Source organism: Equus quagga, chromosome 10 (genome assembly GCF_021613505.1).
Source record: "Equus quagga isolate Etosha38 chromosome 10, UCLA_HA_Equagga_1.0, whole genome shotgun sequence".
NCBI lineage: Eukaryota > Metazoa > Chordata > Mammalia > Perissodactyla > Equidae > Equus > Equus quagga.
Window position 1 is genome coordinate 107,287,980 of NC_060276.1, and position 25,435 is coordinate 107,313,414.

At 35.3% G+C, this 25,435-nt stretch overlaps 1 protein-coding gene across 5 annotated transcripts in view; it reads left to right on the plus strand.

Moving 5' to 3' along the window:
* The window catches only part of RPS6KA3 (ribosomal protein S6 kinase A3), a 111,883-nt gene that overhangs the window by 25,234 nt on the left and 61,214 nt on the right, over positions 1 to 25,435 (plus strand). For 2 of the 5 annotated variants that reach the window (XR_006890274.1, XM_046672838.1), the window contains exon 2: positions 7,890 to 7,946. Coding sequence is in view for 4 of the 5 variants with exons in the window: in XM_046672838.1 (XP_046528794.1) it covers positions 7,890 to 7,946 (57 nt within the window). In the remaining variant the exon portion in view is untranslated. Of the gene's footprint in view, positions 1 to 1,037; positions 1,131 to 2,036; positions 2,138 to 7,889; positions 7,947 to 23,648; positions 23,774 to 25,435 lie in introns of those variants that run through there. The other 3 variants (XM_046672839.1, XM_046672840.1, XM_046672841.1) reach the window with 3 other exon arrangements.

Sequence of the window (25,435 nt, forward strand, 5' to 3'; positions counted from 1 at the left end):
TTGACTATCCAGTAAGACATTTGGTTTTAATTAGACGCTTTAAACTTTATACTTCTTACATTATTACTTTTGGAATGATTTCTGTCATCTTATTTTAAGTTTTTTATTCTTTCCTTATGGGTTTTTTCCCTTTTCCCATATGGATTGTTTTGTTTGAGGAGGTTATGAAATACTGAAGAAAGAATTATGGAGCTGGAAAGGCCTGGGCTTGAATCCTGCTTCCGCCATTCACTAATTAACTTTGCTGAACCTTGGTTTCCTCATCTGTAAAATAGGGGTAATTATACCTACCTCATGTTCTTAGGGTTAAGTGTGATAGCTATTCCCAGTCTTTGCCAGTTATCTCCTCTAGTGATTTGGGCTGCAATAAATAAATAAAATTCTTGGTTATTGTATGGTTTTTCAAAACATTCTAAAATTTATATTTATTAGCTAATTGCTGAAAATAGTGGTTTTTAAATATCCTTTTAGGAAAGACAGAAAATTTAGAATCTTTTTTTCTCCTTTCTTTCACTACCTCTTTTATTTTGAGTCCATTAATTTAGCCTGAGGTTACAAATCTTACCTTTAACTTTCTAAAGTTTTATATTATTTATGTACTTATATCATTTATTCGTCATTATTGACCCTTTCTCAATTAGGGGGGTTAATTATTTTATTCAGTTATTTGTAGATATTAGGTTGGTGTCGGTATACTTCACCAGTTCTTTCCTACCTTAATGTTCTTGCGTTCTTATTTTGATTCTTTTTCAATGGTCTAGGACATATGTTTGAACAGTTTATGAAAAAAGATACTACCAGGATGGTGAAATTTTATGAGACTTTGCAGATCTAAGAATAATTTCCTGTGACCTTTGTATATGAAAAACTAGGACAAAGTATACAATTCTTAGATCATAACTTTTCCCTTTCAACTCTCCGTAAGTCATTGCTTCATTGTCTTCTGGCATTTTATTGTTACAGAGGAGAAATCTGACATCAATCTGATTTTAGTTCCTTTGAAAATAACCTATTTTTTTCTGCTTGTATGCTTGTAGGATTATATCTTTATGCTTGAAATTTAAAACATTTGCCAGGACATGTCTTGGTGTTGATGATCTCTGTTGAACCTTCTCAGTCTCCAGTCTCAGGTATTTTTTTTTCAGAACTGGAAAGTATTCTTATACTTTTGATTGATTAAACTGCTCTGTTTTTATTTTTTTTAGGAACATCTGTTATTCATAGATTATTTCTACGTCTGTCCTCCATAATTTTTTAATCTTTTCTTTCATTTTATTTCATTTATTCAAGTTTGTCCTTTGTGGCATGGATTCTGTTTTCTGCAGTGTCAGTTCTAATACTTGCTTTTCACAATGCAGATTTAATTTTGGCTACTGTGTTTTCGTTTCTTTATTCTTATCTCAACATACTCTGTTTCATAAGCAGAATTCCCCTTAGGGGTACACTCCAAAAAACATGAGGCCTAAAACGTACCTCTTTTCTGAGGCCACAACCACAGGACCAGAAAGGAAAAAAAAAGCTACTGAAAGGGTCCTCTAAAACTTAAAAGAGTAGATATAACCAGAGGTCATTCCTACCTTGGTCTAGAAAATAGAACAGTCTTGAGTACTAGCAGGGCTTTAGTTGCTAGAGCAATAGCAAAGCAGGCATAAGGGCTCCTTAACTAGAAATAAGTGGATTTTTCTAATTACACTGTTTTTTCTCTTTTTAAAAATAATATATAATAAATGCATATAATTTTGAAAATACAGTACAAAGAAGAAAATCCTATGACCCAGGTAACTACTGATAAGATTTTATATATGTTTTGCCAGTTACATGCACACATGTTGGGAGGGGGGTACAAACTTGGGGTCATACTATGTAGTTTTGTATCCTTTTTAATTTAATATATTGCAAGCATATTTTTGCATCATTAATTTTTCTTTGAGGCCCTGATTTTAACCATTGCATAGTATTCCTACATATGAATAGATGTATTATGATTTCTTTAACCAGTCCCCTGTTGGTCATTTAGATTGTTTTCTATTTTTCAGTATAATGAGTATGATGAATATCACTGTACATAAGTCTTTATGCACATCTCTGATATTTCCTTAGGATAAATGAGGAGCTGATTCTTAATCCTGTCACATTGGTAAGGATTATATACATTCCTTATTAAGAATATAAAATGCTTGTTATTGTTTCAATGTAATTGCATAGAAGATTCTTTGGATTCTGAACAATTTGTTGGTATCTCAACTGAAGTTTGAGAGAGGTTTCTAATGCCTCATCCTCAGCACCTTCGTGGAACTCCTATTGCATCCGCTTTAGGCAGGAAAACCACTGCTGATACCAGGGAGTTTGGAAGGCAGATATACTTGTGGAAACTTGAGGGTGGTAAAAAAAAACAAGTGTGATCCTTGCTTATTCCTACAACCTGGGTCTCCAAATTAATACACTAGGGCTCTGGACCCTTTCTTTTTTTCCCTCCCTTTCTGTTATTTCAGGTGTTGTTCTCTGTGAGGAATTCTTTCTCTCCCAATGTTCATATGTACATTTCATTTCTAGGTAGAAGGATGTCAGTAGATGATATGTCCTACTAAGTTCAAGGTAGCATTTTATCAGTCACAGTTCATTTTTTTAGTCATAGTGTACTTGTACATGATGATCTCCTGCTGGACTCAAAGCATTTTTTTTAACTTATTTTACATTTTCTTTGGAGGTATCAAACAGCAGCCTGGAAATGTGCGTTGTTTTAACATGCCATTACAACAAAACAATCTATTTAATAAGGTTGCTTAAAATGAAATTTTTCTTATAATTAGTAAAATATTTTATGTTTAACATTTCAGAATTTTCCTTAAAATACTTGAGAATACTCCAGAAGTCCTGAAACCTAGATTCAGAATCACTGATTTGAGTTGTTCATCCTCTTTAAACCAGGAAGATGATCTTCATTGATAATTTTATACCACAACATTTGAAGTAATTTTGAAAACAGTTCCTACTGAAACTCAAGCTAACAGTCTCCTTTATCTGATTTGTTCAAATGAGAGCTATATTGTACGTTATTCTGATTTTTGACTTTTACACATTTCAGACTAACAGAGTAAAGCATGATTAGCATTTCCTAACCTTCTCCAGTATTTCACACAATATTTGCATGTGTATAATCTGCCACGCTCTGCAGGTTTTTGGCTGAAAGGCATTATGGTGGGATGAGAGAGGATAAATACTTTTGCCTCACTTTTAAACTATCCTTTTTTGTCCATGCTAATTCTTTAGCCACATCGTATAAAAATATACCACACATGTGAGTGATCTCTTCCACCCTGCTTTGCAGGAAATGGGCTGTAGTAAGTGGTGAAACAGGTATCTCAACACGCTCCTGTACTTCTCCATTGCATTACTTCTTTAGAAGTTAACTGTAGAAATGTAAATATTACACAATTGAGGCAAAAGAGGGGACAGGAAGTAGCATTTACTGAGCATGTACTGTCCCTTGGTAGATCCTTTTAATTATAACATCCCTGTGAGGTGGATGTTATATGCATCTTACAAATGAAGAAATTGAGGCTCAAAATGTTAAGTAACTTACCCAAGGTCAGGTAACTACATCAATGAGTGACAGAGCTGGGGTTTAAACCTGGTACTAGCCAGATTCAGACAACATGTTTTTTCTATTCGTTTCTTAAAATTAGAGAAATAAGTTTTCTTGTTTAATAGGTACTATTCCTTGAACTTTTGGAACTATAGAAATTACAGTATAACCTAATCGCCAGTGAAGCCAAGGGTCATTTTTCAAAAGGGAAACTTCTTAGCTTCGGAAGTAATTTTATGCTCATTTCTAATAGATAACATTTGAATCCTTGTTTTGATGAAATGACACAAAAGGTTTGTCTAAGTAAAGGTGCTTTTTGGGGTAGATTTTTGTGACGCTTCACTGGTATGTAGAATAACATTGGCTTTCATATTTTCCTGCTTTAAAAATTAAGTTGTTCAAAATTTTAAATCTTTGCTAAACTCAAAAAGGAAGTAGATATTTTTGCAAAAAGTAGAGCATAAAATATGTTTAGATCATGTTTCACTTAATTTTTTTTCTCAGATTGCTTTGTCAGTATATTACTGTTAATTAGCTGGGTGAGGAGTTCAGAAAAGAAAATATATTGTAAAATTTATGGATTACATGAAGCTGAAAATAGTGAAGAGGCTGATTGGCACATTTGGAATCCAATCTATAGAGGCTGTAGCAATGGATCAGAACTGGAAAAAGATGCATCAAAAATTTAAAATATGGCTTTATTCCTGAGACTAAGTATAACAACAAATAGAAAGAGAGAATACAGGGCTTAGTTTCAGTGTAAATAAAGAAGAGAAGGATTTAATCAACAGAAAACTTAGTATGACTCAGCAATGTTTTGTGGCCATTCCAAAACTAATGCATATGTGAACTGCATTAATACAAGTTTATTATTTAGGACAAGGGAGGTGATATGCCCTTTATTCCACATTGGTCATATCAAGAGTGAAATGTTAATTGCATGCAATTCTGTATACCACTCTTTAAGATGAATTGGATGCATGCTCAGGAAAGGAGATGGTCTCCTCTGTCTAAAAGGAGTGCTTGAAGGAACTTGAGTTATCCAGAGAAGAACAGACTTGGGGTGGTTTGTAGTCAGTCGTAGCTGTAGATTTTACTTTCAGTGACTTAGCAGATAGAGTACAGGCAAGTTAGTCATCATGTATTAGTAATCTTCTTAAAGGAAATTTGTGGCTGAAGAAAGTTACTGTATAATGAAGAATTTTATTTAGTAGCCAGTGCTTTTTCTGAGATAGTGTGGTAGTCTGCCTGCTGAGGTAGTACAATCTTGTCCTGATAGTATTCAAATATAGGTGAGAATGGGAGAGAAAGAATTGTATGTGTATTTAGAACAGAGGACTTTCAAGATCCCTTACCAATCTTAAACATTTTTTGATTCTAAGATTAAAAGGACTTTATGGAGTATTGTTTTGTCCTCATGAAGCTACCTCACCTTAATAATTTACATTGGTATAACCCTTTACAGTTTATAAAGTGCTTTCTTACGAGTTATCTCAGTTTTGAGCCTAACAATAACCCTTTGGGTAGACAGGGCAAGTATCCCCTTTTTGAACAGATAGAGTAATAGGCTAGGAGAAAGTCTGATTTGCCCAAAATCGTAAAGCTTGTAAGTGGCAGACCTAGGACCCTACCCCTGGTCTACCAATTCCAAGTTTAGTGCTGTTTCTTCTGTTCCAGTTTGCCTTAAAAGTAAGTTATAAGTTGTGGTTCTTGCTTTGCATACACTGAAAATCGCAAGGAGCAGATGGTTCTCAAATTATATTTCCAGGGAAGATGTAAGTATTGCTCAAATTAGACCAAAGATTCTAAAAGCCAAATAATGGGGAGCCATTGAGCAGATCTCTGTTGTGGAAAGAGAACTCTATGTACAATTAATGAGAAAATCTAGTTTGGGCTACTAGATGAATGATGATACTATTCACTAAGATAGCAAATACAGCAGAAGTAGCAGATTGGTGGGGCACAGAGCGGGAGATTGAATTTTGGACTTAATTAAAATAGCTAACATTGATTGTTCACTAGGTGCCAGGCGCTGTGCTTAGGGTTTTATATCATTTATCTCATTTAGTCTTCACAACAACTCTCTGAAATAAGACTTTTTAATCTCCACTTTCCATGTGAACAAACTAAAGCCTAGATAGTTTAATAACTTGTCCAAGGCTTCATAATTAGTGTAAGAGCAGAAATTTGAATCTAAGTGTCTGACTCCGAAGCCGGTGTTCTTGAGAGCTAGTTTAAGGTTTGTGTGGGATGTTTGGATAAAAATGATCGGTATTCAGGTGAATAAATGGTTGTGGCTTTTAGGAGAAAGATGTATCCTGGAGTTATTGGAGTCCTTATCACAGAAGTGGGCAATACCATAGCCTCTGAAAGTGTCTTAGGAAAATAAAGATTTTATACCTGTTCCCCCATTTTCTGCATTTTGGCACCATTTCTGTGCTTTGTAATATTGTATAGGCATTCCCTAACCTAGGAACATAATCTATGAGTGTTTGAAAATGAAAAGGGCCCTTTTTATGGGTCAGTAGACCTGTAAGATCCTTGGCCATGTTTTATTAACCTTTCCTCTCCAGTTTGGTGCCTAGAACATAGCATGAATGAAATGAAATGGATGGATGAATGGATGAATAGGGGAGGGGAGAGTAGAGAGAGGAGTTCAAATTCAGAGCAGCTGCCTCATGTGGGATATGGAGCAATGGATGGACTACCTTTTATTTCCCAGTTGATAATACTCCAAAGATGGTTAGCTTAGATCCTTGTAAATTTGTTGAATTAACAAGTGGTCAGGGGCATTTGCTCCTATTTCCAGTGAGGGAACTAGAGAAGACACTATGTGTTCCTGACTTCTGGTTTTGTTTTGTTTTGTTTTTAATTACGCAAATAATACATATTCATTGTAGACATTGTAGACACATTAGAAAATTCAAATAAGCAAAAACAAAATTTAAATCGTCTAAAATTTTACCACCCAGAGATAGCCACTGTTAACATTTTGGTGTATATCCTTCCAGAGTTTTTCCCATACAAATATATACATTGAAACATGTATATATTTATTTTAAATGGGATCATTATAATCCATATTGTTTTGTAAACTGCTTTTTCACTTATTACATGTGACTGTCTTTTCATGTCAATAAATTTACATCTTTATCATCATTTTTAATGACTGCATAGTATTCCATTATATGGATGTACCATAATATATTTAACTAGTTCTCTATTGTTAGGAATTTAGGTTTCCAATTTGGAGTTCTTTTTGAAAAAAGTGATGGTGAGCATTTTTGTATGTATATCTTTGCACACTTGTCCATTTTTTAAAAAAGTCAAAATGATGGGACATTTCAAAGTTTTATGTCTTTTTTTTAATACAGACTTAGGTTGCCCTCCTGAAAGGTTGTGCTGATTTACACTTTCTCCAGCAGTATATCCTGGATGCTCTTTTCCCCATACCTGTGTTAGCACTAGGTGTTATTTTCTCTGTAAATCATTACCAGTTTGAAAGGCAAAGGTATCTTTGATTAGTACTAAGGCTGAACTCTTCTCCCTTATTGCTCGTTTCTGTTGAGGTTCATCGTTTTTTCTTACAGGTTTGTAAAACAAAGCTCTTTATGTATTGAGCATAACAACCCTTTGTCATGTTGCTTTTATTTTCTTTTGTTGTAATCAATTTGTTTTTTTATCTTTTTCGTGTCTCACAGAAGACGTTTTGAACTTTTATGGATTCAAATGTCTTTTTTTTCTTTATGATTTCCACCTTCCTTACCTGTAACATAAGTATTATTCACCTATATTTTCTTCTAATACTTGTATAATTTTATTTTTTGACATTTAAATGTTTAATCCATCTGGAATCTATTTTGATGTAGAGACCTAGCTTAATTTTTCCCCCAAATAATTATCAGTTGCCCTGATTAATTATCAGTGGAGTTGGAATTTAGAATGTGTTTTGCCCTAGAAAGTATTAAAAACAATGTTTGGTGAGGTTTAAATAAGACGATTAGTAATGTATTTAACTGTTAAACTGAAGGGCTCACCTGGAAAGGTAATCATCATTTATTATATCATTTCCATGGACAAATGTTTTAGTTTCAAATAATCAGTTTACATATTGAAAGCACTTTTGAAGCACAACCTGTTGCAAATTGGCAACTGCATACTTACATGGTGGTTTTGTACTACTTGATTAGAACCCTTTAGGGGTGAAAATATTCCTCTGTGATTTTGTTTTGTCTGCCTTCATTTAACTTTAACTGATGTGAGTTTTATTTTGGTAACTTTCTACTTGCTGTGCTTTTCACAGAATGGACAGCAAATTATGGATGAACCTATGGGAGAGGAGGAGATTAATCCACAAACTGTAAGTAAAATATTGTATCATAAGGGATATGCATAAATCAGATACCATAAAATTTAAGTATTCTTATTTTTAAACTGAGCAAAGTAATGATTTTACGGTATTAGAAACTTGTTGATGCTTTCACATTGATTTTACCAAAATACATTCTTGAATATGCCAGTGACAATTTTAAAAACCATTTCATGAAACTGATTTTAAGAGAATGACAAAACAAATTGCTTTATATTGTTAAAAGTTTTTCATCAGTACCTTAAAGCGTATTTTTTTAAAAAATCAAACTAACCATAGATTTATTAGAGACAAAAATATAAAGGTCATACTTTACAGAGATATTTAACATAGAAAATATACCATCACCATTTCCTTGTCTTGTTTTTTTGTTCACTCCTGAATTCGCAGCACCTAGACCAGTGCCTGGCAGATAATAGACATTCATTAAGTATTACATAAGTGAATTAATAAATTGTCTTCCTCTGCAGGATAATCATTGTTAGCAGCTCAGTTATTATCTTCTTTTTGTTCTGTACGTAAGACGATTACTATTGGTGTCTACAAAATATATATATTCTGCAACTTGCTCTTTTCACTTACTATGTCTTGAACATCTTTTTATGATGATACGTGTGGATCTACCTCTTTTTAAATGGTTGCACGAGTATTCTGTTTTATGCATGTCCTATACTTAATGTAATTTTTCCCCTATTTATTTTTGTGAACTTGTGTTTCAGTAGAGTATAGTCTTAGAAAAGGACGGTGCTGGAACAAATGGTATGAAGATTTAAATCTCCATAGACAGTGCCAAATTGCCCTCCAAACCAAAAAGCTTGTAAAAATTTCATTGTATAAGAGCACCTATTTGGCCATACCATATTCACCACTGGATATTGTCAGAAATTATTTTTAATTTGAGCCACTCTTAATAAATAATACTTTCTCATTTCATTTTGCATCTCATTTGATTATTAGTGAAGTTGAGTGTCCATGCATTATTGGCCTTTGTATTTTTGTATTTGCCCGATTTTCTTTTGGGTTACTTGTCTCCTTGTGGTCTGTGTGATCTCTGTATATGTTGTGGATATTAACTCCATGTCTATAATATATCTTACAAATATATTCTCCCTGGTTTTTTTAACATTGATTATGTTGTCTTTCATTGTGTATGTACAGAAGTTTTCATTTTTAAATGGTCATATCTGGCTTCTGGGTTTTATGTTTTCGTTAGAAAATCCTTCCTTGCACCAAGGTTATAGAAATATCCTGTTACATTTTCATCTGTCGCTTTTACGGTTCTGTTTTATGTATTTAGATCTGTGATCTGCTTGGACTTTTGATAGCTGTTGTGACGTAGAAATCTAGCTTATCTTTCCTAGCAGATAGCTTGTTGTCCTAATCTCTACTTATTGAATAAATAAAACTCACTTATTCCCACTCATTTGAGAGCCCTCTTTTATCATATATATAATTGCCATATACTCCTTGTATTAGTTTTCTGGGGCTGCCCTAATGAAGTGCCACAAACTGGGTGGCCTAAAACAACAAATTTATTCTGTCACAGTCTGGAAGACTTGATGTTCGAAATCAAGGTGTCAGCAGAACCATGCTCTCTCCAAAGGCTCGGGAGGAGGATCCTTCCTTGCCTCTTTCAGCTTCTGGTGACCACTGGCAGTCCTTAGCATTTCTTGCCTTGTAGACACATCACTTCAATCCCTGCCTGCATTGTCACATGGCTTTCTCTCTGTGTGACTCTGTCCAATTTTCCGTCTTCTTATGAGGATACCAGTCACTGAATTAGGGCCCACCTTACTCCAGTGTGACCTCATCTTAACATTATTACATCTGCAAAGACTCTGTTTTCAAATAAGATCACATTCACAGGTACCAGAGATTAGACTTGAACATACCTTTTGGAGGACATAATTCAACCCACAACATCCCTGAATGTTTTGACTTTACATACATTTTCAATTACTGTGCTTTTATTATATGGGTTTTGTTTTTTTGTATGTGGCAAGGCAAGCCCTCCCACCTTTTTACTTTTCAAAATTGTAATCTTACACATCTTCCAGATGAACTTTACAATCGAGTTATCAAGTACTCCTGAAAAATTTTTTGGGATTTTTGTCAGAATTGCAATAAATTTGCAGATTAACATGAAGAACATTATTTTAATAATATTGAATCTTCACATCCAAGAACATTCATTTGTTCTGATTCTTTTATATCTTTTATCAAAATTTTATGATTTATTACATATAGTTTTGTACATTTCTTATTAAGATAATTCATGAGTATTTTATAGTTTTTATTATATTGTAAGTGAGATTTCTTTTCTGCTATGTCCTCCATCTGGTTATTGCTAGTACATAAAAAATTATATGTTTCTATATACTTTTTAACATCTTCGGAAAGTTAACTTTTTAGAACTCAAACAAATTGTCATGAACATTATGTCAGTTATGGAATAGTGAGATAATTTTACTCTTCTTAAAACCCTTCGGTAGTTCTGTGCTTCCTTTAAATAAAGTCCAAATTCCGCAATGTGACCTACCGGGCCCTGTGTACTTCTCTCTGTCATCTCCGGCCATACACCTCTACCCTCTCCTGAAAGTCCAGTCACTTGAATGTATCAGATTCTCTTTTGCTCCTGGGCCTTCATATGTGATATTCCCTCTCCCAGAATTTTTTTCCCTTACCACCCCTTTCAGTTAATTGCTGATCATCCTTCAGGTCCAAATTTTGATATTACTTCAGCTGAGACGTCTTCCTGATACAACTACCACTTCCATTTCTACCCTGAGTTAAGTGTTTTTCCTTTGTGCTGCCATAGCAGCCTTTGCATGCCCTAAATGGCAGCACCACTCTAGATTCCACTGCCAATTTGCTTGTCTATATTTCCTACTAAACTGTGAGCTGCATGAGGCAGTGACCAGGTCTGACTTATTCCTTGTTTCATATCTAGCACCCAGTACGCAGTAGGTGTTCAATAAGGTTAGGGTTAGAGGTTAGGGTTTGGTTTAGGGGTTACTTGTTAATTAAATGAGTGCCTGAATTAAGTTTTGGCTAACACAGGGACCTGAGCATGGGGCCTAATGCCTGAGACTGCCTTCATATTTGGTCTAGATTTCTGCACCTCCCAAACCATTTGAGGCATTTTACTTCATTGGTCTATAGTATATATTTATTAGCATTTAAGCAAATGTGAAAATAATCAGTGAGTGCTATTATTGATTTTTTTTTCTGCCACCAGCTATCTTTTTTTCTTTATGTAACAATTCCTAAACCTTCAGATTTTTTGTTCTCTCTAGTCTAAAGTCAAAGCATTTTCTATTGTGGTATTATATGGTTCATACTTTCCTTCAGAGTACTCACAGCATTAGTAACATTTACATCTGGAAGAAAACTGCATTCTAGAGATAGGTTGAAAAGGTACAGAACTAAGATGTTACCAGCAGTGTGGGTGAAGCTGTTGAGCAGGTCATTCCAGATTATAAGAATTAGGTTTAAGTATAAGATAAAAGCCTAATATTTAATTTGTCTTTAATGGTGTTAAATCCAAAAGACTGTCAAAATATGTATTAGCCTTATACTTTTAAATCGTATCTGCCTTTAACGTACAATTTAAAGTTTTCATTTTGTCAATTACTGATAATTTAAATGGTGAAAGTTGAGATGTTGCATTAGTTGTGTATTGATGCATAACAAATTGCCCCAAACTTAGTAGCTTAAAACAACCTACATTTATTATCTCATAGTTTCTGTGGGCCAGGAATCTGGGCACAGCTTAACTGGGTCCTTTGGTTTAGTCTCCACAGATTGCAGTCAAGGAGTTGACCAGGGCTAGAGTCTCATCTGAACCTTGACTAGAGAAGAATCTGCTTCCAAGCTCATGTGTTTGTTGGCCCAGATTCCTGTCCATAGAAACTGCAAGATAATAATTGTGTGTATGGAGCTTGTCGACTGGTAGGCTTTGTTGTAGATTCATTGGCCCCTTTTCCATGGGCCAGAATGCAGAGTGTGATGATAAGCCAATTTTGACCGTGACAAGACCGTAGGATGGATGAAGAATACCAAGAGAGAAGAAACGTGGGTCCTTTGATGGCCTAATGATCTAGCGACATCTCTTCACCTTAACCTACCCACTTACCTATGGACTGCTCCATGAGAGAAAAATAGACACTTACCTTGTTTGAGCCATTGCGTTTTGGGCTTTTCTTGTTACAGCTGCTTAGACTATGGCTACATCTAATCATTCATTAACCAAGTGGTTAACCAAGTGGTTAATGAATGTCTATTAAATGCCAAGAACTCTGCTAGGTTGTTGGAGACACAAAAGCATACAAGGGAAACTTGCAATTTTAAAATGGTAAAATAAAGCTGTTTTTGTCCTCTTCTCTGGGAAATCATCACCCAAAACAACAAGGAGAAAAAGGAACAGAAACGTGGTCTTTGAAATTAGAAGACTTCTGTAATTTGAGCAACAATATATAAATATGAAAAGCAGATAAGAGAGTTGTCACAAGAGGAAGTTATCCTTATAAAGAGGATCCAAACTTGGGGAACCCCAGGTATAGTAGGAAGTGGGATGAGGCACTGGGGTGGAAACAGGAAGATCAAGTGCAAGCCTACTACAGAATGGTGATATGGTCCCTTTCCCTACCCATTCCACCAACTAGGACCATATTCTCCAGACAGGAGAGTGGAACCTTCTTTTCTGAAGAAGTTGAATGGTCCCTGATAAGAGACCTTCAGATACAGACATTTGGGAGATCTTTCATGTAAAGGCTGACTACTTGGCCAGTTAACCTATAAGAAAGCCTACCAGTTAACAAGCTCTGGAACATTTGGTCTATTTCTTTCCTTTTTTTTTTTTTTTTAATGAAGATTGGCACCTGAGCTAACAACTGTTGCCAATCTTCTTTTTTTTTCTTCTCCTTCTTCTCCCCAAACCCTCTTAGTACATAGTTGTATATTCTAGTTGTGAGTGCCTCTGGTTGTACTATGTGGGACGCCGCTTCAGCATGGCCTGATGAGCGGTGCCATATCCGCACCTAGGATCCAAACCGGCGAAACCCTGGGCCACCGAAGCAGAGCGTGTGAACTTAACCACTCAGCCACGGGGCCGGCCCCTGGTCTACTTCTTAGTGTCTCACTCTTAAATATGAGTGAAAAGCCAGATATCACCAGACATTTGAGGAAGGCTTCCAACATGAAAGAATAAAATCTTGGAGGAACAGACAATGCAGGAAAAATGAAAGGTAAATTAATATCCTCTGAGTGTTAAGAGATTAAATAGATTCCCTAAAACAAGAGTAGGATGCTATTTAAAAAAAAAAAAGATCAGAAAAAGAACAAACTGTTAAAAATTAAAAATACGATAGGAATGTTTTACATTTTAGTAGAATATTTAGAAGCTAAAATTGAGGAAACCTCCCCCAAAAATAGAACAAGACAAAGAGATAGAAAATAGGAGAGAAAAAGAAAGAGGAGCAGTCTAACATCTACCTAATAGGAATTCCAGAAAGAGACAAAAGGGAAATGGAGGGGAAGAAATTAGGAAAGAAATACCATAAGATACATGTTTTTTTCCTCCACATTTTAATATCTCCAAAATTGGAATGTTTGTTATAATCAGTGGTGTGACACATTTTAATTGGCAGCATTTTTTCTTTCATAATGGTAGAGTGGTAATCATGCTCTTAGATTAGGTGGAGTACTAAAATACCAAAAAAACTTTTTCCCAACATGAAGACCATGAGTCTCCAGATTAAAACAGCCTACTGAAAGCTTATTAATAAAAAACAAATCCCTACCTTCAAGAAGGATCATTATTATGAAATATCAAAACACTGGGGATAAAGGGAAGACCCTAAAAGTTTTGCTGTGGACTAAATGTATCCCCCTAAAATTTATATAGTGAAGCCTAATCCCCAGTGTGATGGTCTTTAGAAGTAGGGCCTTTGGGAGGTGGTTATGTCATGAGGGTGGAGCCCTCATGAATGGGACTAATGCCCTTATAAAAGAGATCCCAGAGAGCTCCCTTGTCCCCTCTGCCACGTGAGGACACAGTGAGAAGATGGGCATCCATGAACCAGGAAATAGATCCTTACCAGACACTGAATCTGCTAGCAAATTGGACTTGGACTTCCCAGCCTCCAGAACTGTGAGAAATAAATTTCTGTTGTTTAATATAAGCCACCCAAACTACGGTATTTTGTTGTAGCAACCCAAATGGACTAAGACAAGCTTTTAGAGATTTTTTTCAAATATCATATATAAAGGACTGGGTATAAGAATAATATTAGACATTTCAACATGGGAAGTTAAAAGACAAGGAACAATGCCTTTGAAATGCTTGGTGGAAATGATTTTCAACCAAGATATTTTTTGACATGTGCCTATTCTTAGTAAGTTGCTGGAAAATGGTCTCTGCAACACTAGAGGGTTATTAACTAAGAAAAAGGGACATAGCATTCAGGCAACAAAGAATCCAACATTTACAAGCACAGTGAAGGAAGTTCCTTCCCACTATGATGAATAAAGTGTGGTTCAGAAGGCTAGTTCACTCAGTAGGCCTAGTGAGTACTCAGTCCTGATGGAAACAGACAGATGATTCCAGGAAGGCTGTCTCCAGGAAAAATAAAAAATAAAAGTGATGAATTATCCAATAGGGTTGTGTATTGGAAATTCACTTGAGAGGCAGAGTTAAAAGAATTTGAGATAAGTACAAGGAAAAGAAAGCAAATTTAAAAACAAAGCAACTGTAAACTTAAGAAAAAACAGAAGTTTTATACAAGAAATGTAACTAGAATATATTCCTTACATCAGCAGTGAACACTGCTTACATAGCCATAATAATTGTAAAGACTAAATATTGATTTAAGCAAAACTTGTGAGAGTTAAGTCATCCATAATAGGATGTCTAAAGGTAATATCTGAAGTTGATGAATCAAGAGAAAGTAGTATAAAGTTATTATTTATCATACAGAGATAAATACCAGGGGGAACAACCAAAACAGCTAAAAGGATACCGTGAGTACTGGGTACTGCTGCTTTTTTGTTGTGTAAGCCTTGTGGTACTATTTGACCCTTTAACCTTTGATAAAAATTTAAGTAGAATTTAAAATAAAACTAATTGTGACTGGCATAATCAGGTAAAAATTCACAGAACACATGAAATTTTAGGTATAGAATTTTGAGAAGTAAATGTCAATATTTGGGTGAAGGCATTCTCATGTGAAAATAGTGTAAACAAAAGCCAAAAGGGGGAAAAAGTGAGATGTGTTTGAGGTAGCTAAATCAATTTGACTGGAATGATAGTCATAAAGAAGAGCTGAATTTTGCCTAAACATAAAATACCTTCGCTCAGCCTTTCTTGCCATATGAAGCTGCCCCTGTGATGTCTCTTGAACATGTCCCCTGGTTTCTATTTGCAGTAGAGCCATTTTATTCTGGCTGGATTTTTCCCTTCTTCACACCTCATCTCTCCCTCATTTCTCTTTGTGCTTTGCCCTGCAGTCTGCCTCCTTCCCTATCCTAGATCTGCTTCCCTTCCCATCTTCTGGAATTTTAACACTATCTTCCTTTCTTCTGGCTTTCTAAAGACACGATCCTTTTTTGTCTTTACTCACCTAAAGTAAAAACTTTAATTTCCTCCACGTATCTCATAAAATATAAGAAAATTTATCTGATTAAATTGATTCATACCAGAATATAACAGATAATCATCACCTTTATCTATCTCCCTCCCCTAGGAATGTTTGCATAGTAATCCATATTTATGTGTAATTAGTTGAATTTCTCACCAATTAACTTGCTCTAGCCAGTGTCTTTTGTTCTCCCTTCCCTGTTGGAGAAACTTGATTATTTTTATCCTTTATTCTGGTGGGAGAGAGACTGCCTTCATAGCAGAAGGTAGAGTGCCATAAAGCACCTCAAGCCAAGATATCTCCCTGGACCCCAGAATTTTCCATCCTTTCTCAGGTGGCCAGAGGCCTCCATGCTCTGCATGATCCATACTGAAGAAATAGGGAATCTTGACTGTTTAGGTCTCCATAGTCGTCCAAGAATCATTAAAGCAGTTTCTTGCTTAGTGGGGAAATAATTCTCTTAATGATTCTTGCAGTACCAGGCAAAGGTTCTTCTGAGGCTTAAGAATTAAAGGAGATAAATAAGTACCTAGCACAAAGTAAGAGGCCAGTAAGTGTTAATTTTCCTGTCCTCTTCCTTCCAGAGGCTGATCCTGCTCTCTCAGACTATTCCCCAGGGATAAAGTGTGCCCCTTAGTAACTAGGATGGTATTCAGTTATTTTGTAGTGACAATAGGCCTGGCCTCAGACAAAATTATGAAATGAATTGACTTTCTCTTAACTTGGTCCTTTGACCCTTCTGTCCCCGTATCATTTATTTCTAATGACCATGCATACATTAATTGCTCATAACATCAACTTTGTACATATTATATTACTACAATCCTAAACACTGTATTTATCAACTCAGTCTTTGTAGCTGTTTTATCATGGTCACATTCATGATTTTCAAGAATTGGAGAAAGCTTGTTGACAGTAGTAGTGATAAAAATGGTTTAAAAAGATAAAGTGAAGATAGGTCGTAGATGACTTTAAATGCCAAGTTAAGGAGAGGCACCCCTATGAAGGACACAGGCAGTACCTTGTTCTTTTCAAATCCCTTGAAGTCATGATGGGTCTTTAGCAGTAGTTTCTTCCAACTTCCACACATGCCGTTATTCCAGCTACCATTCATGTGGTAACCCTAGGGCTGCAGTGATGTGTATGATGGCCTTCACAATATCCAGGGAATTTCATCAGTTCCCAGTTGTCTGCTGGTTTCCTCTTTCCTTAAACGTTCCCTTGAGCTGCCTTAAAACTTGCATTTGAACATCCAAAATGATACTCATAGCCGTGAGTCCAACACACATTTGCGCACCTCTTGCAGTTATCCAGGGTCAAACACAAAATAAACTATAGAAAGAGAAGCCCTAGCAGAGGAGACAAGAGACAGTGAAGGACCCACTCAACACAGGAAAGTACAATGGAGTGTTCATTGGCAGGGAACATTTGTGGAGTGGCACAGTAACAACCCTTACTGACTAATTGTGTATTGTCTGTTGTTCTAACCCTCATTGGCTGAGAGTATATTTTAGCACTCAGAGCATGGGAAAAATATACTTTAGTAGATTTAAGTATATAGCACTTAGAAAATATTTCTAAGATAAATAGCAGCATAATTAGCACTGCATGGTGGCATTAAAATGGAGTATGTGTATAATAGACAAATTTTCCAGCCATGTAAGGTTTTCCTTTGGTACATTTTTGACTCTCTTTCAGGGCTAGTTTTTTAGTTCCTAGTGTCCCTTTCCTCCACCTGTAAGAGCTTTTTCAAAAATAACCCCCCACTTTTTTTTTTATCATGGCTTGCGTAACTCATCTGCTGCCTCTGATCCAAAATTGCTTCTCCTCTCTCGAGTCAGTGCATCACAATACCCATTTTTTTGTTTGAGTGATCTAATCCGTAATGGGAAAGAGTGCAAACTCTTTTGATTAAGTTCTGTTCAAGTATTAATGGGTTACTGAGTCAGCCTGAGATACTGGCATATTGAAAGTTATAACCTCTTTACCTAAATGAGTCTTCTTAACCATTTTAGACAAACATAACTAAGTAAAAACAACTCCAGGCTAAGCATAAAAAAAAATATGTGGGTAGGGAGGCGAGCAATACCACCTAGGGTATTTTGCTGCTTACTGCAAGATTCCAACCTGGGCAACATTAGTGCTGCTGCCCCCTCACCCTCTCTCCTTGCTCATGGGAGATATTGCAAGTGGAGCATAGCTCACTTTCCATTGAGACAGGACCTTAGAAGCAACCTCTCTCAGTTACTCTAGGAAGCCACTACCATTTGGTTCAAGTTAATGACCATGCAACTTATTTCTCATCCCTGATTTAAAACCTCAGAACCTTAACACTTTATAACATTATCTATTGATGGATGTGTGCTAGAGAATAATTCTCCTGTACTTAAATGGAAACCCTTAGAGATTAAACCCTTTAGTGTCTGAAAAATTGAATGATGCATACAAAAAAATATACCCAAAGGAATCAGTTAAGAACATGTTAACTGTAAGTTTTTATCATAGGGATGGATTTTTCTCCAGCAGGATTCAGCCATCATGGAGCCATGAAGATGGTTGATAATTGGATTTGACCAGGGTGAGGGTTTCACCAGACAAATATAATGCATGATGCAGAGAAGTGTTCAGGAACTCTGCTATGGACCCTCTACTGAGCTGTCTTCCTTCAGAGTCTTATCAGAAGGTTTAGCCCCTCCTGATTTCTGACCTAAGTCAGCCACTGGCCATTCATATACACACTCCCTCCCCAGATAGAATTGCCTGGTCATGCTCCCACCACCGTCACAGCTATTCCCACTTCCAAACTGTATGAACTTGGGCAACAGGTTCCTTAACTTCCCTCTAAGCCTCAGTTTCTTCATCTGTAGTGTGGATAATAGTACTTATCTCATTGTCATGAGAATTAATTGAAATAATTGCATGGAAAGCATGGTGCTTAGAATATAGTAGTATCTTAAATGATATTGTTAGAATTATACTTAAAAGAAAAATTTATTAATAAGTGAGAATTCAAATTAAGGAACTAAGGACTCAGTGAAAGAAGCTAGAAAAAGTAGTACAAAATAAACCTATAAAAAGAAAGAGGAAAGAATTAAATATAAATTCTAAAATCAGTGAATTAGAAAACAGGAAAAAAAAACCAAAAGCAAATGCACAACATTAGAAAAGCAAAACAGGGTATAACCACAGATAGGAAGGAGATTAAAACATCATAACAACTGAAATATTTACAGATGAAATGATATAATGTCTGGGATTTGCTTCAAAATAATTAATTATGGGAGTGGGGGGAAGTGAGTATATGAAGCAAGATTGGCCATGAGTTGATAATTGTTAAAGCTGAGCGCTGGGTATGTGAGGGTTTGTTATACTATGCTGTCTACTTTTAGATATGCTTGAAATTTTCCTTAGGTTTACTTTAAAAGACAGAATACTAAGTGTAACTATATAGTAATATGAAAGTCTTACTGAAATACATGGTTTTCTAGGAAAATCTAAATGATATCATTTAGGAAGGGGTATAAAAACTGAATATAGCAATAGCGAGGGTGAAATTAAAGTTATTAAAGAACAAGCACCACCACTTCCACCCCTAACTACAGTGCTGGACCCCAGTGATTTTGTAGGAGAAATCTTTGAAACTTTCAAGAAATAGATCATTCCTGTGGTCTTTAAATTGTCCCAAAGCATAGAAAAAATTTGCATTGCCTTCTGGTTTGTTTTATAAAGTTAGCGTAGCCCTGAAAATGAAAGTTAGCACAGAAAAGGAAACTCTGCCAATTTAATTTATGAATATAGATGCAAAAATCCTTTAAAAATTTACAAATCAGATACAGGCTTATATTAAAACAATGAATTTTTCCCAGAAATACAAGCATATTAAGACATCTGTTGATCCAAGTTATCAAATCAGTAGGTCAAAGGAGAAAGCTTAAGTAACCGTGTTAATAGATAATAAAAGGACATTTTATAAAATGGAATGTTCATTCCTCTTTTACTAAAGAGGAAATAGTCTGATCTTAACATGATAAAATATATCCAAAACCAAATATCGACATATCTGAATGATTTAGTGAGTATATTCCCAAGTCAGGATCAAGGTAGGATTTATTAGTGCTTGCTTTATGCTCCATAGACTATGAGAAATTTGGGTTTTCTTCTGTGATGGGAAGCCATTGAAGAATTTGAGGTAGGGGCATGACCCGGTCTGATTTCTGATTTAAGATTATTCTGGCTGCCATGAAGAGAAAGGATTGCACGAGGAAGATTTAGAAGCAGGAAAACCAGTTAGGTGGCACTAGATAATGATAGTTTGTACTGAGAGTGGCAGAGGAAATAGAAATAGACAGATTTGAGGTTTATTTCGGAGATAAGTAGAATTTGTTGATGGATTAAATATAAAGGGAAGGAAATTAGATAAGAAAGAAAGAGCCAAAAAGGACTTACAAGTTTTGGGGATTGGTAATGATGCAGTTGCCTAAAATGGGAAAGATCTGCTTCCTGTTACACTTGAAATAAAATCCAAATCCAAACTTCTTGATAGTCTGTAAGGCCCTACTTAATGTGGCCGCAGCCTACCTCCCATCTCCTCCCCTTTCCTCAGTGTTCACCCGTGTCCCCCACATTCTAGCCACTGAGGTCTTTCCTTTGTGTTTTGAATTCTTTAAGCTGATTCGGCTTTTGCATTTGCTGCTCATTCTGAGTCAGCAAGCTTTCTCTATAAAGAGCTAGGTATAAATATTTTAGGCTTTGTGAGCCATATGATCTCTGTGGCAACTACTCAAGTCAGCCGTAGCCATTGTAGGGCAAAAATAGCAGGAGCTCATATGTAAACAGAGATGAGCATGATCAGATTTGGCCCTTGCCTGGCCGGGCCTGGCTGTAGTTTGCCCCTGCCTGAGGTCTTAGTGTGGTTCCTTCATTATTATTTAGGTTCTTCTTGGATGACAACTTGGCAAATAAGTTAGGATCAAAAAACTTTAAAATGCTGTACACTCTACTTCTAGAAATGCAATTCCACTTCTAGAAATTATTTCTAAATGATTGTGAATGGGCACAAAGAATGGAGACATCCCAGTGGTAGAGAAGATCAAATACCCAACAATAGAGGATTTGTAGAGTAGAATCCTCTGCAGTCATTATAATGCATTGAAGCTTGTTTAATAATAGAAAATAAGGGTCAGCAAACAATACCTGAGGCTTGCTGCCTGGTTTTGTAAGTGAAATTTTATTGGAACACAACCTCACCCATTCCTTTTCTCATCACAGTGGCAGGGTTGACAGAAACTGTATGAACTGCAAAGCCAAAAACATTTACTGTCTGGCCCTTTACAGAAAAAAACCAATAATATGTATAGTATGGTCCAAATGTGTGCATATATGCATACAGAAAAAGGTGGAAAGAAAACCAAAATAGTGGTTTTTTTCTTTATTATTTGTTTTCTATAATGAACATGCATAATTTTTATAATAAAATTTACTTTTTAAACATAAAGATACATGATAAAACCAATAAGATATAAAAATGAAGAAAAACTAGCTGAAAATTTAATAAGATAAATTTAAAGAAAGTTAAAAGAGTCAGGAAAAGTATAAACAGTAATATATGATTTCATGTGCACAGCCATATAAGTAGTGTCCATTTCAGTTTTCAGCATGATACTTATTCAGGCAGTCATTGTTTGAATTCCTACTGTGTGCTATTTGCTATGGGAATAAAGGTAAGTATGTTGCCTGTTCTGAAGATTAATCTGGTAGGGGCAATAGGATGTGCTTCAACAGTAATAAATGCTATAAGCAATGTATCAACAGACCTTAAGAGCTTTGGTTCTGGTTAGGAGATAGCTCACACCCAAATAAAGCAGTTGCTCAGTGATGAGTTGTAACATGACTATAAGGGATTCCAATCACATGAGTTAGTCTTTTAACTTTGTTTATGGTGCCTTTTGATGTAGAGAAGTTTTTAAGTTTTATAATCAAATCTACATCAGTATGTTCCTTTATGGCTTCTGCATTTTCCAAACTGGTAGCCAAATGTCCTAACATCTCCCTCAGATGTAAGGTGTGTTACATTCTTTTCTGTCGCTCTGTTTATCTTTTATACAGCAGTACCATGCTGTCTTAATTAAGGCATCATTTCAACTCAGAGAAACTTATTTCAGATTTGGGTATCTGAAATATTGCTTCGTTTTCTTAGTGTCAATATTAGAAAGCACAACACAGAGCATAGTGTAAATTGTTGACCTGAGCATCAGTAGTCATTAAAGCCAATTTAGACTAATCCTTTAAATTCAAAAAAGGTTGTTCCTGTTCTGAAGTATTACTGGATAAAGTTGATGACTGCTCTGTCCAGAGATGCTCCTGTGTTGTTTTGTACGTCATAATCGGTTGAGCAGTAACCATGACGTTTGCTGCTTCTTGACAGTCTTAAGAGGCACCTCATGTTAAGACTGCAGTTCTGTGTTAGGTGGTTGTCCTAGCCTTGCTGCCCCTTTGTAGCATTGTAAGGAGCCTTAAGTAATTCCTTTGGGGAGATAGGAGGGTTCGTGTTCTGATGAAAAACTTTCTAAGTGCTTTCCTTACTGAAAAATTTAGGCATGCATTTTTAATCAAAAAGCGTGCACAATTTCCCAGGAAGAATTCATAGTTTTATCTTGGATATTTATTTGAGTCCCAGTTGATTCTAATGTATTTGTTTACATAGGATAATTTTTTAACTGGGCAGTTTTTTTAATTCTTTACTTTCCATTAGGTCATTTATAGGACATTGCCATAAAAAATTTGATATAGCAGGAATGTTGATAAAACATTGCCATAAAAATTTAATATAGCAGGAAGAGCCCTGGCCTTTCATATGGTACCTGTAGCACCTAATGGACCCTCTAATGTTTGCTCAATACAGGAGTGCTGAACTGAGTTCCCATTATAGATAGCTCCATCATTAAATATGTGCCTACCTTGACCATAGTTCCTTCATTCAGAAAGCAAGGTGATTGTTTGTGGTGTTTTCTAGAGGCTCTTCAGGTTTTGAAAATTCAGTGATTTTATTAAATTCGTATAGGATATGTAGTTTAACACTTGAGGGTTTTGATGATTCCACATAGATTAAATAAATGTTAAGTAGAGCATTTTCCCACAGCTCTCAATGCTTCTGTCCTTTGGTTTTGTTTAAATGCCACTATCTTGGTGATCACATTCTGAATACTGTCATACTTTAAGAAAAATTTTCCAAAGCAAAAACACCTTAGAAGAACTTCTAGAACCTATTAGAGGATGAAATGGAGTAAGAGATTGTCTGGTAGTTTGACCCTTCCATTTCCAGGTTGGCTTCTTCAGTGTGTTCCTTTTGCTTGCTAATAACCAAGGGACTGGACTTTTTCTATTTTTTTTTAGACTTTATCAACTAGGAATGAGAGTTTTAGCTGTGGATCTTCAAGTCTGTAACTTGATTGATAATTGATGTTTATAACCAGTGTGAATTTAAATGTAATTTACTTTCATTTAAGAAAGGAAGAAATTTATCCTTACATCACAATCAGAAAGTTTCTTGCGTGTGTTCATTTTCTTCCCGTAGTTATGAAACTCTTCCTCGTTGATAGGGAACACTCATGGCATGTCTATATATAACCTTAAAATAGTCTTCAGACTATCCTTTGGAGTGTGTATATAAACATTACGAAGGGTAAAATTTCACTTTGTGCATCAATGACTATTATGATTTTAATAGTGCTGCCTAGTTTCAGTTGCTTTTAAAGAGTTGTCTGGTTAAGAAATACTGGCATTTCTCAGGACTCTGAAATAAAATAATGTTCATTTCACTCATGAAAATTGTCTGGATTGCTGGGAACCAGGAGTAAAGAACATTTCAACAGGATTTTGCTATCAGCAAATCTGTTTTGGTTTCCTGTTCTGGCCTCCCTACCTATCAGCTACATTAGTGCCCCCGCCATTACGTTTCTCCTTTCTTTTACCACAGGAAAATTGTCAGGCCTCTTTTTCTAGCATTTCAGGACCCGCCTGACAGGAAATTTTTTAATTGCCGGAACAGCTGGTAGGAGAAAACTTTGCAGGGACTTGGCCTTCCCTTTCTAACTTAAGTTTTACGGTCAGAAATTCTTTTGTTACCATCATGGTTTCGTAGCCATGTTTAAATTTTTATCTTTTCGTGTTCGCCCTATACAGGTAAGCTTTGTTCAACTTCTTTAAAGACTAAAATGTTTTAGTTGGAGCTAAGTATAATTATCCTAATTAAACAATTATTTCATTTTATATTTTCTTTTAAGAACCTTTTCAGAATTCAAAGCCAGTTTTTATAGAACTTTTAAAGGATAATATTTCTGTTTACTAAAAGTAAGCCAGTTATGTGTATTATACATTTGAACTCTGTATATTTTGTAAAGTTATTTTTACATTGGCTTTTTAGTGCTACAGTAATTTTTATCTTGCTAATGTTTGTAATTTTGTATATAAAACGAGTGACTAATTCTCAGTATTAAACCAGGCATGAGCAAAATTGTGAACTTACTAATATTTAGAAGATTCCCATAATGTAAGCAATATTTTGACGGACAGGAGAATGTATTATTTTAAACAGTCAAGAACTTAAAATCGGATTTTTGTTGAAATTGGTTCCTTTAAAAATTTGAAGTTTTTAATCAACTATATAAGTAACTTTAAGCAAGTAATTTTATCTAACTTAAGGTAGGCAAAATTTTCAAAGCATTACTGTGTTAAAGTGTGCTTAGTAAATGATAGTTTGCATTATATTTAATCTAAAATCCTGAAATCACTTGATTTTTGCCATGAGAATGGTGCTATCCTGCTGCTCTTTAAAGAGAATTAAATTTGTTGATTGGGATTCTCGACTGGGAGAAAACTCTGTGCTCTTCACAGCACTGATTGAGAATGTTAGGTTGGAGAACCAGCAATGCTATTTTCTCAAACAGATACAAGAAGCTGGCTTGGAACAGTCTCTTAAAGAATTTGGCTAAAGGAAAAATGCTGAGCATATTTATCATCTGTTAACAAATCAAGTAAATTGGATTTGGTCGAATTGTAATCTAGAATAAATTAAAATGTGGTTTCTCACCATGGCTTGATAACCAGCCTAATTATGTGTCACAGCCAAGTAGTTTTTATGTATCTTGATCATCTAAAAAATTAATATATCTTTTTAAAATAAAAAGCTATGTATTATAGAACTATAGGTATCTATATAGAGAGTGATACTTTAATTTGGAGTTACATTTAAGAGATAAAGTATACATTTTTCATTTGTAAGATCATTTTTATGTTAGGCCAAATAATGGTTACATATCCATGATTAGAAATACTTATTTGTTGGCTTTTACCAAGGAACATTTAAATATTTTACTTCAAGCCTCAACAGTATTTTCTGACATTCAAAACAATTTAGAAAATACAAATGCCTTAAGAACACATTTCCTGCCTCAAGGGAGGGGAGGAAAAAGGAAATTATGTATACAAGGCAGGGCATAATGCCAAATGTTGAATCATTCTTTAAAATCAATTAATATCACCCAGTTTGTTTTCTTAATATTAGCATGTTATAATATTAGGTTTTCTATAACTCAAATAGACAGCATCGATTTCAGTAACTTTTCTTTAATCCTTTTTACATTTTAAGAACAAAGTTGTATTTTTCCCCTCTCAACTTGAAAAGGAAACATTAATTTCTTTCCCATTAAAGAGTGAACCTTAAAGACCATTTAAGAGAGAACCTACGAGCCTTTTCTTGGTCCTGGGAAACAAATGAGATGGCTTTCTGTGTGCCTGAAGGAACACCAAAAGATCTACTTGTCCATGAATTTTGTTCTGCCATTT